This window comes from Callithrix jacchus, chromosome 21 (assembly GCF_049354715.1).
Source record: "Callithrix jacchus isolate 240 chromosome 21, calJac240_pri, whole genome shotgun sequence".
Taxonomy (NCBI): Eukaryota; Metazoa; Chordata; class Mammalia; order Primates; family Cebidae; genus Callithrix; species Callithrix jacchus.
Window position 1 is genome coordinate 39,907,374 of NC_133522.1, and position 16,650 is coordinate 39,924,023.

The 16,650-nt window shown below is 47.8% G+C and overlaps 1 protein-coding gene across 8 annotated transcripts in view; it reads left to right on the forward strand.

Annotated features, from left to right (window-relative positions):
• ITSN1 (intersectin 1) overlaps nucleotides 1-16,650 on the forward strand; it is a 236,394-nt gene that overhangs the window by 176,135 nt on the left and 43,609 nt on the right. For 4 of the 8 annotated variants that reach the window (XM_035283067.3, XM_035283069.3, XM_078358737.1 and 1 more), the window contains 3 exons: nucleotides 620-737; nucleotides 3,025-3,216; nucleotides 3,572-5,079. In XM_035283067.3, the coding sequence (XP_035138958.1) occupies nucleotides 620-737; nucleotides 3,025-3,216; nucleotides 3,572-3,573 (312 nt within the window). In that variant the 3' untranslated portion in view covers nucleotides 3,574-5,079. Of the gene's footprint in view, nucleotides 1-619; nucleotides 738-3,024; nucleotides 3,217-3,571; nucleotides 5,080-16,650 lie in introns of those variants that run through there. The other 4 variants (XM_035283062.3, XM_035283065.3, XM_035283063.3 and 1 more) reach the window with 1 other exon arrangement.

Consider the following 16,650-nt stretch of genomic DNA (forward strand, 5'->3'; position numbering starts at 1 on the left):
GTTTCCTCCTGTTCTGGGTGTACCGCATGTATGTCATCTTGCATATAGGAGTGCAGACACATGAGTGCATCTTGGCTTGCCACTAACTGCCTGTGGCCTTGGGGCTGTCACTCAACTTTTCATTTGGAAATTAAAATAATGATAGGATTTTCCTTCTGGAATTGTTGTGTGCATAAATGCACAGGGCCTGGCTCATAAAAAGTACTCAGTGAGTATTGGTGGCCATTATTATTATTATTATTATTACGTTATTATTCCTAAAACCCATATGCAGCGTTGGCATTAACCATAATGTTTACATTACCTGAAATAAACAGCTGAGCTAGCATTACATGAGCAGAATTTCCTATGCTAGACAATCCATGGCATATCCTGATTTTGTGATCCACACAGTCTAGCACAAGCAAAAACATTCTGGGCTGTGCTGACCAATGACTGCCACCGTTTGAATTTTAGCTATGATGTTGTACATTTGTGACCTAGTAATCCATAGATTTTACTGTTAGTTTCATTTGTTTTTCAGTTACATGTGAGCTTTACATAAGTGCTTTGTGATAAAGTGAAATGTATTATAAAACATGAACCTTTAAAAATGTTTGATACAACTTTTTCTTACTAGGCCCGTGGGAAAAAGCGCCAAATAGGCTGGTTCCCAGCTAATTATGTAAAACTTCTAAGCCCTGGGACGAGCAAAATCACTCCAACGGAGCCACCTAAGTCAACAGCATTAGCAGCAGGTAAGGCATTTCCAGTGTCTAACTGGAAAATGGTCTGCATGTCACTTGAGTTTTTCCACTTGATTTTCTCTTTAAATATCTTAGGCTGTTTTTCACATGGGCTTTAAAGCACTTGCTTGTACTGAGACCAGCTAATGTGATACGGAATCTGTCTTTCAAAAGGACCAGATATCTAAGTGGCTTTTCTGTGCTGGATACAACAGAACGCTTGTTGGAATGCTCTTCCTGCAGGAGTCGTGAATGCTGTGGCATTAAGGCCAGATTTTCCTCTTGATTTCCTTCCAGCCATTTAAATTGGGGTTTACGCTAGGGGGTGAGGCAACAGAAAGTGACACCCAAAAATAAATGGCTGGGGTCTTAGTAGGTCAGGAGATGGAGCTGGGGGCCACGGGGGTTGGGGGCTGTGATGTGACTAAAATAGCTCCCCTGTGACATTCACTCTGGGCAGAGGGGGACTTCTCTGGGCGGGCAGGATGTCGTGCACACTTTCCTGGAGGGCTGGGAAAGAACAGAGCACAGCAGTTGGCCTGGTAGACTGTTTTCTGATGGAAGGAACCAAATTAGATGCTTCAGTAAGATTTGAGAGAGGAGGTCAGGGGAGCAGATTTCTGCATTAGGTCTTTAAGCCACCATTCTTGGTTGGCTTTTGTGGAAAGCGTAGAATTTTTGTTTCAATACCTTGTCGTTTAATGTCTGTGTTGTATGTACCCAGTGAGATAAGATTGAAACCTGGCAGCCTTCTCGAGAAACTAAAGGATGGGCAAACTCTGTGATGAGTCGCAGTCCCCACTGGGCCTCTTTGCTTGAGCTGTGGGCTTGTGTAGGCTGAGGAGTGTGGTTCTCACAGGGTCTGCTGTCCCCCGGGGAGATGTGTCAGTATCCCTCCACTTCGTGTACAGCTCCTTCCTCAGGACCGGAGAAATCATTTGCTGAAATGATTGAATTAGCTGGAGAATTTGAAAAGCCTAAACCTATATATATAGGTTGGTTGAGAAAGATGAATAGGGCCTGTGACCTGATGGTGCAGACTCATCTGAAGTAGAAGTGCCAAAGAATGAGAACAGTTTTACCTCCAGAGGCTTGAGAGAAACAAACAAAGTAAAATTGTTCTTGAGGGTGGAGATTCTTTCAAGACATCATTTTGAGACGCAAAGATAGAGCAGAACAGTCTTTTAAAACACTGGTTTTAGGCCGGGTGTGGTGTCTTGCGCCTGTAATCCCAGCACTTTAGGAGGTCGAGGCGGGCAGATCTCTTGAGGCCAGGAGTTCCAGACCAGACTGGCCAAAATGGTGAAACCCCATTTCTACTAAAAATGCAAAAATTAGCCAGGTGTGTTGGCTCATGCCTGTATTCCCAGCTACTTGAGAGGGCGAAGCAGGAGACTCACTTGAACCCCGGAAGCAGAGGTTGCAGTGAGCCGAGATCACACCACTGCACTCCAGCCTGGGAACAGAGCAAGGCTGTGTCCCAAATAAATAAATAAAACACTTGTTTTCATTTTCACTAAGACTTGGAATTCTTGGAGGTCAAAGATAATTTGATCTAATAAATTACCTTCCACTTTAAACCAAAAAGGAAAGATGATAGTAAATTCCCCATGATACACAGCTGTCCTGTGCAGCGGAAGGTGGGATGGGGTTATCGGCCAGTCTGTCTTGAGTCAGCAGTAGAAAGGAGTTCCACTGCACTCGAAACGGGAGCCCTCAATTAGCACTGTACATTTTCTGCTGACAAGTAAACATGAAAAAGAGGACGATGTTATAAAACCTAAAGACTTGGCCGGGCGTGGTGGCTCATGCCTGTAATCCCAGCACTTTGTGAGGCCAAGGCAGGCAGGTCACGAGGTCAGGAGATTGAAACCATCCTGGCTAACATATCAAACCCCATTTCTACTAAAAATACAAAAAGTTAACTGGGCGTGGTGGCATGCGCCTGTAGTCCCAGCTACTCGGGAGGCTGAGGCAGGAGAATCGCTTAAATCCTAGGAGGTGGAGGTTGCAGTGAGCCAAGATTGCGCTACTGCACTCCAGCCTAGACGACTGAGCGAGACTCCGTCTCAAAAAAAAGCTAAAGGCTTAGTATGAATGTTTTGCTGTTGTCTTGGTTTTTAATTCTTTGTCTTCCTCTATTGCCCACACTATAAAAGCCCGATAGAACAGTTCCACCTACTGTCATCCTTTTCTGAAAGGACAGAAATAGTAGCTGGGAATGTTGAATGGCTGCGCGGTGCCTGTTCCGCGCTCTCCAGCGAGTGTGCTGCCACTCACCCAGCCCTGTCTCCTGCAGTGTGCCAGGTGATTGGGATGTATGACTACATCGCACAGAATGACGACGAGCTGGCCTTCAACAAGGGCCAGATCATCAATGTCCTCAACAAGGAGGACCCCGACTGGTGGAAAGGAGAAGTCAATGGACAAGTGGGACTCTTCCCATCCAATTATGTGAAGCTGACCACAGACATGGACCCAAGCCAGCAATGTAAGTGCCCTGGTGGCTCTGTCGCCTTGCCTCTCTGGTATCTTCCGGTAAAACATGCAGCATTGCTCTGATTCTGCTGAGCTTTGTTTGCAGAACTTAAAGCTAGACCATTGCTGCATTCACAATCGTCTCTTTGAAGACCTTCTGTAATGCAAGAGTTTATCTCGTGGGGTTTTTTTTCTTTAATTTTCATTCCTTCTGTAGCATGTCCCCTCCCTTCCCTCCCTCCTTTTTCCTTTTTTTTTTTTTTAAATCATTTTGGCACCATGCTGTTTACATGCCTGACTCATTTTCCTAGCTTGAATTTTGCTCATTGTTTTGTTTTGCTTATGTGTTGTTTTCCTCCTTTTTCTAGGAATCATATGTTGTCCATCCCCCCCTCAGGCTTGAAAGTCCTCAAAGAGACCCACTATCCCATATCACTGCCCAGAGGGATGATGGGAGATGCAGCCTTGATCATGTGACTTCCAGCATGATCACCTACTGCCTTCTGAGTAGAAGAACTCACTGCAGAGCAGTTTACCTCATTTTACCTTAGTTGCATGTGATCGCAATGTTTGAGTTATTACTTGCAGAGATAGGAGCAAAAATTACAAAAACACACAGGGTAGTGGGTCCTTTTGTGGCTTTCCTAGTGACTCAAATTGACTTTCCCCCACCTTTGCACAGGTGCTTTCAATAGTTTTAAAATTATTTTTAAATATATATTTTAGCCTTTTAATAAACAAAATAAATGACTTCTTTGCTATTTTGGTTTTGCAAAAAGACCCACTATCAAGGAATGCTGCATGTGCTATTAAAAATTGTTCCAAATGTCCATAAATCTGAGACTTGATGTATTTTTTTATTTTGTCCAGTGTTACCAACTAAATTGTGTAGTTTGGGGCTTTTTCCCCTTACTATAGAAGTGCAGAGGAGTTCAGTGTCTCTGTTTTAAAGACGTGTAGAATGAGCCCAATTAAAGCGAAGGTGTTTGTGCTTGTTTGTGTGTATCAGCTGTACCTTGCTGAGCATGTAATACGTCCTGTACATAAGAAATTAGTTCTTTCCATGGCAAAGCTATTACCTTGTATGATGCTCTAATCATGTTGCATTTAAGTTTATTTTGCACAGTGACCTTGTAGCCACATGAGAAAGCACTCTGTGTTTTTGTTTGGTCTCAGATTTATCTGGTTGAGTTGGTGTTTTGTTTGGGGTTTTTAATTTTGCGTGTTTGCATAGCATAAAATCAGTAGACGACGCCGTTGAGGTCGTTACGATCAACGATATCCACAATCTCTTTTTAGTCTCTGTTACAGGAAGTTTTATTCCAATTATTTTTCATGGAATGACCTATTCTGAACAAGTAATTTTCTTGACAAGAAAGAATGTATAGAAGTCTCCTTGCAATTAATTTCCAATGTTTACATTTTTTAACTAGACTATGGAATTTCTACAGATTAATATGAAATGGAGCTCATGGTCTGTTTGTGTGTTGGATATGCTGTAGCCGAAGCCCTGTTTGTCTTTTAAACACTAGTTGGAAGCTCTCAATAAAAATGCCTGCTGCTCACAGCACAGAAAATGGGGTAGGGGGAGCCTCAAGCACAATCTAGCTATCCTCCTAAAGACTCTGTAACGCGCACGCCCCTCGCGTTTGCCCGGCGCTGTCGGGAGACTGTGCTGGCGGTTGTGTAGAGGTCCTTCTCCTTTCACATGGTGCAGAGAGCGAGGACCACTCCTCCTCGTTTGGTTGCGCTTCAGTATTTTCATGGATATGAATGTAAAATATATAAATATATAAACCTGCGGCTTTAACAACTGTAATACAACCTTTTGAATTAGTTACGTGTATAGATAATTAAATTCTTCATATAAAAGTTAGACGGAAATGTCTCTGTGTTCTTGATGTTGGAACCTGGCAGTGGTGGTGAGGAACCAAGCAGACTAGATGTCAGCAGTGGGCCTACTGCCCCCGTGTCAATCATGTGTGCTTTGAAATACAGACATAATCAGAGGCTCACCTTGTCTTTGTTGCACAGTCTCCCTCTCCCCTTGCTCTCCACCCTCCCTGATCAATATGCAAATGATCATTCCTTATAATACCAGTTTCAAAGCATTGAACTCCACCACCCAGTTTAGTAGCTAACTGTCTCACCAGGCTTTTGATATAAGTTGTTGACACATTGAGGGTGTGTGATTCAGCTCAGGGTACAAACCATTTGTCCAAAAGATGTATCATAATGTACTGGTGAACACCCCCAAAAATACGTGGGTAAAGACAGAAACTTGCACATGTCCCACACTTGTCTGGGACCAGCTTTTGCCTGGCACACTTGGCAGAAATAAACCAGCGCACACATTGATGCTACATTGTTTGCTACAATGACCACACGCTTGATTCCATCCTCATGAACCTCACTTACTGGACCTCTCCTGCCATTCTGTGGAAAATGGTTTCCTTCATCAATTCAGCAGATATTTTGGAGGGGATGTCTACCATGTGTTGGGTACCCCATTGGCTTCTGGGAAGAGTGTGGCACTCCATGGAAACAGGATCTCTGTCTTCATGGAGTTCATAGTTTAATGGGAGGAACAAACAAAAAACCAAACTCCTGCGATCCACATAAATATACACAGTATGTGTGTGCCAAGGTGACAAGCTCTGCATGAGAAGTTTGGATGGCAGCCACCGCTGAGCAGACTAGCGGGGCCAGGGGAGGGCGGCCGCAGGGAAAGGATCAGAGAACCTTGGGGTGGAAGTGGGGAGAGTGCTGTTTGAGCTGAGACCTGAGGAGTGAGGAGGAGCCAGATGGAGTGGGGAAGAGGCATGGCTATTGTAGATGAATGGAGCTGTCAGGAATGGAGCTGCCACCTCCCAGAGGTGGGTGGAGAGATCCTTCTCACTGTCCCCCAGGCCACCCCCTTTTGAAGCAACGGTTGAGTCTGCAAGCCCCATCTCTTCCCCAGGACCCCTTCAGCTGTGTAAGCCAGTGTTGGTTGTCCATTCTTGAGTTTGGCTGGAAGGGATGCAGTTGTCAAGGTGGGTACTACTCCATAACACTCCACCTCACTCACTCCAGACGCCTCGCGCCGTCACTGTGGGCCATTCCTCCAGGCTTGCCTCCGGCTTTGCGAAGCTGACGAGGGTTGTTCCCCAGGAAGCTGTGCTTTCCCCTCATACATTATTCCGTTTGCATTTGATTGTAGAATATCCATTGGACCCTGTGATTCTCAGCCAGTGGGAGTGCTGCTGGTGCTCATGGGTAGAGTCAGGGATGCTGCTCATCATCCTACAGGACAGTCCCCCGCAACAAAGAATGATCTGGCCCCAGATATCGCCAGAGCTGAGGTTGAGAAGCGCAAGTCTCACCCCACTGGCCACTGTGGTTAATGTTCACCTGGTTATTCACCACCAGAAAGGCTGCTCCAGAAACTCCTGTTGAATAAATTTAATCACTTAATAAGCTCATATCATATATCTGCAGCATCAAAAGTATCTCAAAACCTTGGTTTTATATTTCAAAATCTTAGTCTTTTTTTATTATCTCCCACACTCTGCACTTTGGTACTAGATTAAACTAGGCATATTCACAGAGAATCTGGTCAACAAAAAATTGAGTACAAGGGAAACAAAACATCTTTCTTCTAATAAATTAGTGAAGGGATACTAGGTATCTCCTTTGTCTATCCCCAGAGTCTAAAGGTGTCAGGTTTTGGTTTATTTGTTTGTTCTTTAGCTATTTGTTTTTTATTTTTATTTTTTGAGACGGAGTCTTGCTCTCACCCAGGCTGGAGTGCAGTGGTGCGATCTCAGCTCACTGCAACCTCCGCCTCCCAGGTTCAAGCGATTTTCCTGCCTCAGCCTCCTGAGTAGCTGGGATTATAGGTGTGCACCACCACATCCAGCTAATTTTTATATTTTTGGTAGAGACAGGGTTTCGCCATGTTGGCCAGGCTGGTCTGGAATTCCTGACCTCAGGTGTTCTGCTCGTTTCCCAAAGTGCTGAGATTACAGGTGTGAGCCACCATGCCTGGCCTAATTTTTGCATTTTCAGTACAGATGGGGTTTTGCCATGTTGGCCAGGCTGGTCTCGAACTCCTGACCTCAGGTGATCCACCCACCTTTTCCTCCCAAAGTGCTGGGATTATAGGCATGAGCCACCATGCCTAGCCTGTTTTGTTTCTTTTTAACTGATTATTAAATCAGTTAATTTTATATTGGTCTGTGTAAATATATTTGCAAGTGAACTTTGGTACTTTGCTCCAATGGCATTAGACAAGATGGGCCCAAACAAGATTGTCCTCATTGTGCACTACAAATCACTCTCCTCTGGCCAGCTGCCTCTCCACACTGCAGAGCAGGGCTTGCAGAGTTGGGGAGTGTGGTAGTTGGGCTCCCCAAGTGGCCCAGGCCTCAGACTGCCTCTGTACAAAAGGGCATCTGGGGCCGGGCGTGATGGCTCACACTTGTAATCCCAGTACTTTGGGAAGGTGAGGCAGGTGGATCACCTGAAGTCAGGAGTTCAAGACCAGGGCCAACATGGCGAAACCTCGTCTCTACAAAAAATCTGAAAATTACCCCAGAGTGGTGGTGGGCGTCTGTAATCCCAGCTACTCGGGAGGCTGAGGCAGGAGAATCACTTGAACCCGGGAGGTGGACGTTGCAGTGAGCTGAGATTGTGACACTGCACTCCAGCCTGGGTAACAGCAAGACTTCGTTTAAAAAAAAAAAAAAAAGTCATCTGGGAGAAGCTGATCTAAAGCGGTAACTCAGCCTTATGTTAAGTCACAAGATATCACACCATTACATGCATGGTAGAAACTGGTATCTGCCCTGTTTCTGGAAGGAAACCCCAGCAGACCTAGGCCGCCATAGCAAATAGCAATGATTGGGTTATCTTTGCCTTCATTGATGCCATCAGAAGGAAACCTAACTAGCTTAGGAAAACCCTCCAAATCTAGATTTAACCATATGAAAGTGTCAGTTCTTACTTATAAAAACAGCAGTCTACATGATTCAGACTAGTACATATATCATCACATGGCACGTGGTAGGTTAGGTTAAAAAAGAAAAACTACTGAGTGAGTGAAATAAACTAGCACTATAGAAAACACCAGAGTCTCAGCTTATGACACATCACATCACCCTGAGAGAGGAGACCATGCTGTCTCTCCAGTTACCTTTTCCTTTAGATGTGAGCTTCCCAAAAGCAACAGTGCCCTTGGAAGGGGCTGCTCCTGGAATCTTGCTCATTTGGTTTAAGAAGGAGGCTGAGGACCAGGGACTATGATCTGCGCCACGTCTCCCCTCCAGCACAGGGCGGGGCAGCACCCCACCCAGGTAACAGTTGGGGAACGGGCACAGGAAATCACAGTCCTGCTTCTTAATCCTATTCATTGTCTTTAGTTCCAAAAATACCCAAGAGAATTTTTATGGAAATGGCATTGGATGCCAATAGTCCCAAACAGTCAAGGAAAAATAGCTCCTCCTTTGAAATGTCTGGTAGGATAGGGAAACATGATGAAGTCCAAGATCACAGGAGCCTTATGTGAATGGTTCCTTCACCTAGAGTTCTCTTGGGCCCTTCTTTGAGAAAACCCCACATAGGAAAATCCAGGCTTTCAGAGTGTCTCCTGATGTCTAGATAGCTATTCCCTTTCAGACGGTTCCATAGCCTCTTAGGAAAAGTCTATTCTTTAAAGTAAATGCCTCCCCAGGCATTTTTAAGGTGTGTGACCTGATTCACAAAAAAAAAAATTTTTTTTTTTTTTTTTTTCAATAAAAAGTGAGCATCTGGCCTGGGCATGGTGGCTCACGCCTGTAATTCCAGCACTTCAGGAGGCTGAAGCGGGTGGATCACCTGAGGTCAGGAGTTCGAGACCAGCTGACCGACATGGAGAAACCCTGTCTCTACTAAAAATACAAAATTAGCTAGGCATGGTGGTGTATGTAATCCCAGTTACTCGGGAGGCTGAGGCAGGAGAATTGCTTGAATCTGGGAAGTGGAGGTTGTAGTGAGCCAAGATCGTGTCATTGCACTCCAGCCTGGGCAACAAGAGTGAAACTCCGTCTCAAAAAAAGAAAAAAGAGCATCAGGTGTAAGATACACACACACACACACACACACACACACACACACAGTGTCCTTGCATGCTGTTGGGCATACTACCTCTTAGAAGCAACCAGCTACCATGTTATTGTTTTATGATATCAAGCTTGTGTGTGTGTGTGTGTGTGTGTGTGTGAAAGAGAGAGAGAGGGGCAGTGAGCAGCAACTTTCAGGTGACTTAAATGCCTACATCTGTAGCTTGGTAACAGTAGGTCACACGGTGAGTCCAGGGTACAGCCAGAAGACAGATCGATAGAGAAATACTGCTCTATAGAAGATCCTGGCAGAGGCTTCCAGCTGCTATTTCCAATCTGCTTGGCACATGGTTTCTGAGTGATGTTGCAAGCCTCAAAAGAAATGTTCCTTATTTTGAGGCAGCCTATCATGTCTTTAAGAGCTGAACAGTTCCTTCTCTTGATACAGTTTCTCTGAACTCTGACCCAGAAGAGAGGAGAACACTTTTGATCTGCCATTTTTCATCAAGAAAGCCGTTTCCCTTAGTGAGGAGAAGCCCCTGAGGCCCCTGCTTTCCCCTCACGTTTCCCATGCTGTCCTCTCCCCTTCTGATACCTGTCGCCACACACTCATGCACGCTGACCCACTGTGTTGCTTCCCAGGCCCCACCCAGAAAGTGGGGAAAAGCTTGGGCTGGGGGTGGAGTGCAGAGCTGTGCCCTGAGGATTATTCGGTGAAGTCTGTATCTTAGAGAACACTGAGCACAAGGCCTCCACCTGGAGCTGAGGGCACTGAGGGGCTTGGGAAACAGTGATGTTCTCAAGTCAGCTTTTCTTTTTTTTGAGACAGTGTCTCACTCTGTTGCCCTGCAACCTCCACCTCCGCGGTTCAAGCAATTCTTCCTCAGCCTCCCGAGTAGCTGGGATTACAGGCACACACAACCACACCTGGCTGATTTTTGTATTTTTAGAAGAGACAGGGTTCACCAGGTTGACCAGGCTGGTCTCAAACTCCTGACCTCATGATTCACCTGTGTGCGATTACAGGCGTGAGCTGCCACACCCGGCCCTCAAGTCAGCTTTTCAAACTCTGGCAAATCCTTGTTCTAGGTGTACCATTTGATGTACAGATATATGCATACATGTGTCCACAGCTCCAGAGCTCCCACCTCCACAGAACCAGTGGCTACATCTTTGGAAAGATGGGGAAGGGGCCCCTCTTCCCTCATGCAATTCCCTCACTGCCGGGGTTGCCATGGGAGTTTGGAGCCACTGGTAAGGATTCCAACACATTCAACCCGCAAGCTCAATGCTGACCCACCTCAGCCCTTTGTCCTTCTCGCCTCCACTGGGGGAATTTGCCAAAGGCTCAGGGTTGCCTAAGACATCCTCAGTCTGAGCCAAACATAAGAACATATGTTGCTGTAGCTTTTCAATTTTCATTCCTGGCCTCCAGAAAAACATGGTGCTATATATAACAACATGGCTTCTCTGCAAGTTCAGCCTAATACCTTACCCCATTTCTCTCATAATTTTGCAACATTCTGTTTTCCTGTAAACCACTTCCCTATAGGAAGATAGTGATTCAGAGAGGGCATCAACATAACTGCATCCGGGGACCTTATGGAGGCTAAGCAGCAATCCATGATGGTGGCTCAGAGCACGGGTTCAAATCCCAGCTCTGCCGCTTACTAGTGGTATGCTCTTGGGCAAGTTATGTAATTGCTTCAGTTTCCTCGTTTACATATGGAGAGATAATGATGACATCTAGTAGAGAAAAATAGCTTTGTTGCTGTTGCTTTTATTGGAGAGAAAGGCATTTGTGCCTGGTCAGTGAGCATCACGAGATCCAATCAAATGGCTTCTTTCATTAAACCAAAACAGCAGGTAGGTTATGTGCATTTTTAAGACATTTTAGAGACCGGGCCCTGTGACTCAAAACCCCAGCACTTTGGAAGGCCCAGGCGGGTAGATCATGAGGTCAAGAGATCGAGACCATCCTGGCCAACGTGGTGAAACCCGTTTTTACTAAAAATACAAAAATTAGCTGGGTGTGGTGGCACGCACCTGTAGTCCCAACTACTTGGGAAGCTGGGGCAGGAGAATCGCTTGAACCCGGGAGGCAGAGGTTGCAGGGAGCCGAGATGGAGCCACTGCAGACTCCATCTCCAAAAAAAAGAAAAAAAAAATTTTTTTAAACATGCTGTTATAGATTAGGAATTTCAGAGACAAAAGATTGGACAGCTTCCCTAAAAACTTTCAGATGTCTCATTGCAAGATTGGCCCCTCCAATCTGTGCATGAACCCTGGCCCGCTTTGCTCTGCTAGCAGGAGGTCCGCCCGTGGAAGCAAGTGGCTTTTTAAACACCTCACTGCTCTCCTCAAATGTGTGGAGACGTTCTCTGGACGAAGGACCAGAGCCTACTCAGCAGACTCTCGGTTGATGTGGACAAGCTGCCTGTGTTTCACACGGTCGACGGTGGGGAGGTCACCAGGGAAAATGGAATGTGCAGGGCTTTTAAATGTCACGTCTGGACTGTGTTGGCAGGCCCATGCAGCGCTCCACAATAAACCTGTCACAAATGCGTTGAGTCACTGGGTCCTTTATTTCTCCTCATGGCATTCTGTGGCCTTGTATTCTCTTGCCAGCAAAGAATGGAACGTTCAGCCCCCTAGATATGCCGGCTGCTGGATTTTTTAAGCTATTGTCCAGCTTAGATAAGGGACATGGGCTGCCAGGGGGTGCTGCCCCCCGGCGCCGTCTCCAGAGCAGCTGCCCCCAGCATGCTTAATTCCCTCCCTGCCCACCGCGTGCACCCTGAGATGCCTCTCAAGATCCAGACCCGCGGTTCCGCTCTGTTTGTCAGGCCTCCAGCAGAGGGGACCAGGCCAGGGATGCCTCTTTCCTCTCTGCAGCGTTACCTTGGAGTCCTGAGGCCTCGTGCCAAAGCTCCACGCGGCTGAATCCTCAGTAACAGCCTCCACTGACTTGGAATCCAGTAGGATGCCTCGCTCCATCCCATCCTCTAGGGTTAGAAGTACATCTGCAGGTCCTCTCTGCCTCCCCTTCCCTCCTGCATCCTGTCTTCTCTCCCCACCTCCTGCTATGTGGCCTGGGAGCCCAGGAGGGGCCCAGCCAACTCTGTTTCCCTCTCCCGCTGCCTCCTGAGAGTTGTGGCCGAGGTATATGGAACCAGTCTGGTGATATTCCATGCTCAGTGGAATATAAGCTGAGGAGATGCCTGGAGCTTTCAGGAGCAGCCAACAAGCAGCAGAGAAATGAGTGGTGGTTCCAGCTAGTGAAGAATAAGGTGGCACAGAGCGTGACTGGGGGCCACGAAGGCCCTCTGAAGAGGTGACAAGGGGATGGAGGCCTGATTGCCGAGGAGGCACATGTAAAGATCAATGGGAGGAGATTTCTCAGCCCAAGGGACAGCAAGTGCAAAAGCCAGGGCTAAAGGAGCTGCTCTGCCCCTCGCAGAAGGATGGCTGAGTTTTCCACCTGGTCTGGCTGCACCCACTCTCTCCTTCCAGCTTCCCCCGCACTGCAGGCAGAGAGTTATTCTAAAAACATCGCTTCTTCTGCTTAAAATCATTCGGGGGGTGGGGCAGGTGCATTGGTTTACACCTGTAATTCCACCACTTTGGGAGCCCAAGGCGGAGGATCATGAGGTCAGGAGTTCAAGATCAGCCTGGCCAATATGGTGAAACCCCTTCTCTTCTAAAAATACAAAAATTAGCCGGGCGTGATGGTGTGCACCTGTAGTTCCAGCTTCTCAGGAGGCTGAGGCAGAAGAATTGCTTGAACCCAGGAGGTGGAGGTTGCAGTGAGCTGAGATTGTGCCACTGCACTCCAGCCTGGGTAATGGAGCAAGAAAATCATCCGGGGGTTCCCAGTCCTCCAAGATAAAAGACCCAAATCTACTTGGTCTTCAAGCCCTACCTGATCTTCCCTTTTCTCCAGCCCCCTTGCCTTCCCTTTCCTCATTTATTCCTATTTGTGCTGAATTTTAGCACGGCTCAGTCGTCACCTTCTTGAGGACGCCTTCCCTAACTCATGCACTCTTCTGTGCTTGCAGAGGGAACCTGGGCTGGCTGGTAATGGAGCTGCTCTCCAAGAGTCCGCTCAGTGTTCTTTCTCTGCCACCTTTGAATGATCGTTCTGACTCGTCATAAAAGTCAGGCTTTTTTGGCCCCCATGGCTTTCCAAATGGGCCTGTTGCAAACACCTCCTTTGACGCCCCCCCAAACGACTTTATGGAAAGGTCCATTTTTATCATGGAAGTCCCTCCTCAGAGAGAGCTAGAACCCACATCTGCGGCCCACTGTGGCATCCTGGGCCCACGTCAGCAGGAAGTGATGGGGGTGCAGGCAGGTAGTGTGGGCAAGGAACCTCCCCCAGCCTCAGAGACTGCATGACTCAACCCCCCTCGACTACTTCCCAGTGCTCTTATGTGCCCACCTGTCCAATAGGGAGGTGGTGCTTGGGTCTAGGGACTTCCTTCATCATCTAGCCCCACTCTGCTGTCCAGTCTTACCAACCCAGAACCTTCCCTCCATCATGTCAGCCTCCACCACTGCCCCAGGATTCTTGAGTCTCATTAAAGCCACAGGTATGCCCCAGCTGCAGATGCCTTTGCCCCACCTCCCCTGCCTCTCCTGCCCACCTGCCTTCACCCCTCCTGATTTCTCTGCCACCTCTCCTGCTCCATTAACATGTAACAACTCAGCTGTTTCCTGAATTCCTAATCACACAGAAAGATGACTAGATAGAAAGGCTGATATGGTAATACACAGACACTCTTACCTCCCCAGTTAGACTGAGCTCCGTGGAGGCAGGGCCCAAATCTTATGCTTTGTTACATCCCCATTAAGACCTCCATGGTAACAACACTAATGAGCAGCGATAGTCCCTTTCCTTGCAGAGCTGACTTATTGCAGGGCTCCCAGCCTCCCCTCGATTACAAACCAGAGGGCAGGGCCCACCTGCCACACACGCATATCCCCCTGGTGCCTCACTCTTGCCAGCTGCTCAGGAAGCACTTTGGCAGACAGTCCTGGGTTGCCCTTCTACCTGCCTGTTCCACAGGCTTGGTCCTTCCTCCCCAGCTAGGCTCTGTGAGGCAGGACACATTGGTGTTCGAGCTCCCAGCTGCATGTAGCCTGGAACCCAACATAAAACCTGAGCTTGGCTTTCCCTCCCCAGGAGGAAAGGGAATGGTAGATGAGGCAGCATTGCTTACAAAATAAGTTCTCACGAAAAGACCCTGAAGCCAGAAGTGAGCTTATGAAGCATAAGGAGTGTTCTTCATCATTCCTATAACCATCTTCAGTGTTGTCTATTTATGTCTGTACTTGCTTTTCTGTCTCCCCCACCAGATCGGAAGCCCCACAAGAGCAGGGCTTCTGCGGGTCTATGCCGCGGCTGTGAATAAGCAGGAAATGTCATGGCTGAGGTTGCCTCTTGAGTCTCTACGGGATCAGTTTGCTGAGTTAGGAGAGACCAACCCCAGGGAGCAGGCTGTGTGTGGGTAGACCCTTCTGAAGAAAGTTCCATTGAGATAAGTTCACCAGCCCCTCTGGACAGCTCAGAGCTGGTCTGGCCTCCAGAGCTTCCCGTGGGCTGGGGCTGTCCAGGGACGGGTCAGCCAAGGGTCATTTTCAGAGAAGTCCTGGCTGCCTTGACCTAGACTGGCCACTGCCAGCCCCCACCAGCCCTGGGTTCCAAGGACAGGCACATCCTCTCAGCCTGATCTTGCAATCTACTGAGAAAGAAAAGCATATGGCCCACCCTCAGGCCTGCCCTTTGAAAACCTGGTGGTTTCCTCGTGATTTCATTTCCTGCCATATCACCAGCAAAGATTTGCTTCTTGATGGGGAAGGTCACCGTACATCTCCAGGATCTGCTGTTCCATTTATAAAATGAGGGCACTGAGCAGAGAGAGTGGCCTTTGAAGCCCCCTAGGGCTGGGGGTCAGTGGTGGCAGCGTGGCCTGAGGTACAGCTTAAAGGGGCCCCAAGAGCAGAGTGTCAGATGTCTCTGGCTCATCACCGGTGGCCTCAGAGAGATGGCGTTCTGTGGTTACAGCCGTCAAGCCTCTTGAATGATGGCTTGAGTGACCTGCCATGGGCTGGGTTCAGCTCCGCAGTTGTGGCAGCTTTCATGCTCCCTGGGCCCGGACAGATCAATTTCCAAATCCTGCTCCCTTTCCATGCCAGGTGTCTTGATTTCCAGGCCATCTTTCCTCTGATCTCCTGGCTGCACATTGGAACCACATGGGAGCTTTGCAGACAACAGGTGCCCGGCCCCACTCCAGCCAGTCCAGTTTAGTTGGTGATCAGGGGCACTGTGAGTTTTAAAAACTCCTTGAGTGACCCTAGTGTGCAGCCAGATTCCAGAGCCACAGCCCCAACCTTGCCACACAGAGCTCGCACACGGATGCCCTGACATCCAGCCAAGACCTTCCCAGCTCTGCGTCAGAGCCTCCTCGACTGAACTTGCCCACGGTTAGGGCTGCACTGTGCCGTCAGATTCACATGTTGAGGCCCTGACTCCCAGGACATCACAATATGACTTTGTTTGGAGATAAATTATTTAAGGAGGTGCTGAAGTGAACATGAGGCTGTTAGGGTGAGCTCTGATTCCATCTGATAGGTGCCCTTAATAAGAAGGGGAATGTGGACACACATTCACTGGAGATTTGCATCCACAGAGGAAAGACCCTGCCAAGGAGAGAGCCCACAGGAGGAACCAGCCTTGATCTTGGACTTTGTCACCTTCATCTTGGACCTTGTATCTTTAGAATTGTGAGAAAACACATGTTTAAGTTGCTGGGTCTGTGGTCTTTGTTTTGGCCGCCTGAGCAGACTGAGCGAGAAGGAAGCAGTCTCAGGGAAGAGCATTGAGCTCTGGGGTCAGACTTCTGCCATTTATCAACTGACTGACCCTCCCTGTACCTCAGTTTCCTCATCTGCTCAATGGGGGATAACAACAGTGTAGCTACCGCACAGGATTCCTGGTGAGGATTCAATGAGTTCACACATGTGCAGCGCCCGGCGTTGTGAGTTCCAGTGGCATTCCACATTAACACCCATGACTCGCCATCACACAGAGCCTGCTTCCCTCCTCTGCAGCTGCCCCAGGGTTCCACGACCTGCTCTGAATTCTATTTACTCCCATTCTTCCTCCCTCCATTTGATCCCTCACTATTAACTGCCTATATATACACACATATACATATATAATATATTTAGCCTGCTGAAGTCCAACTCAAATTCCTCCTCCTCTGCTAAATATTTTCAAATCCCTCTATCAAAATGACAGACCCCCTTGAATAAGACCTAGTATTTGGCCAGGCACGGCAGCTCATGTCTGTAGTCCCAGCACT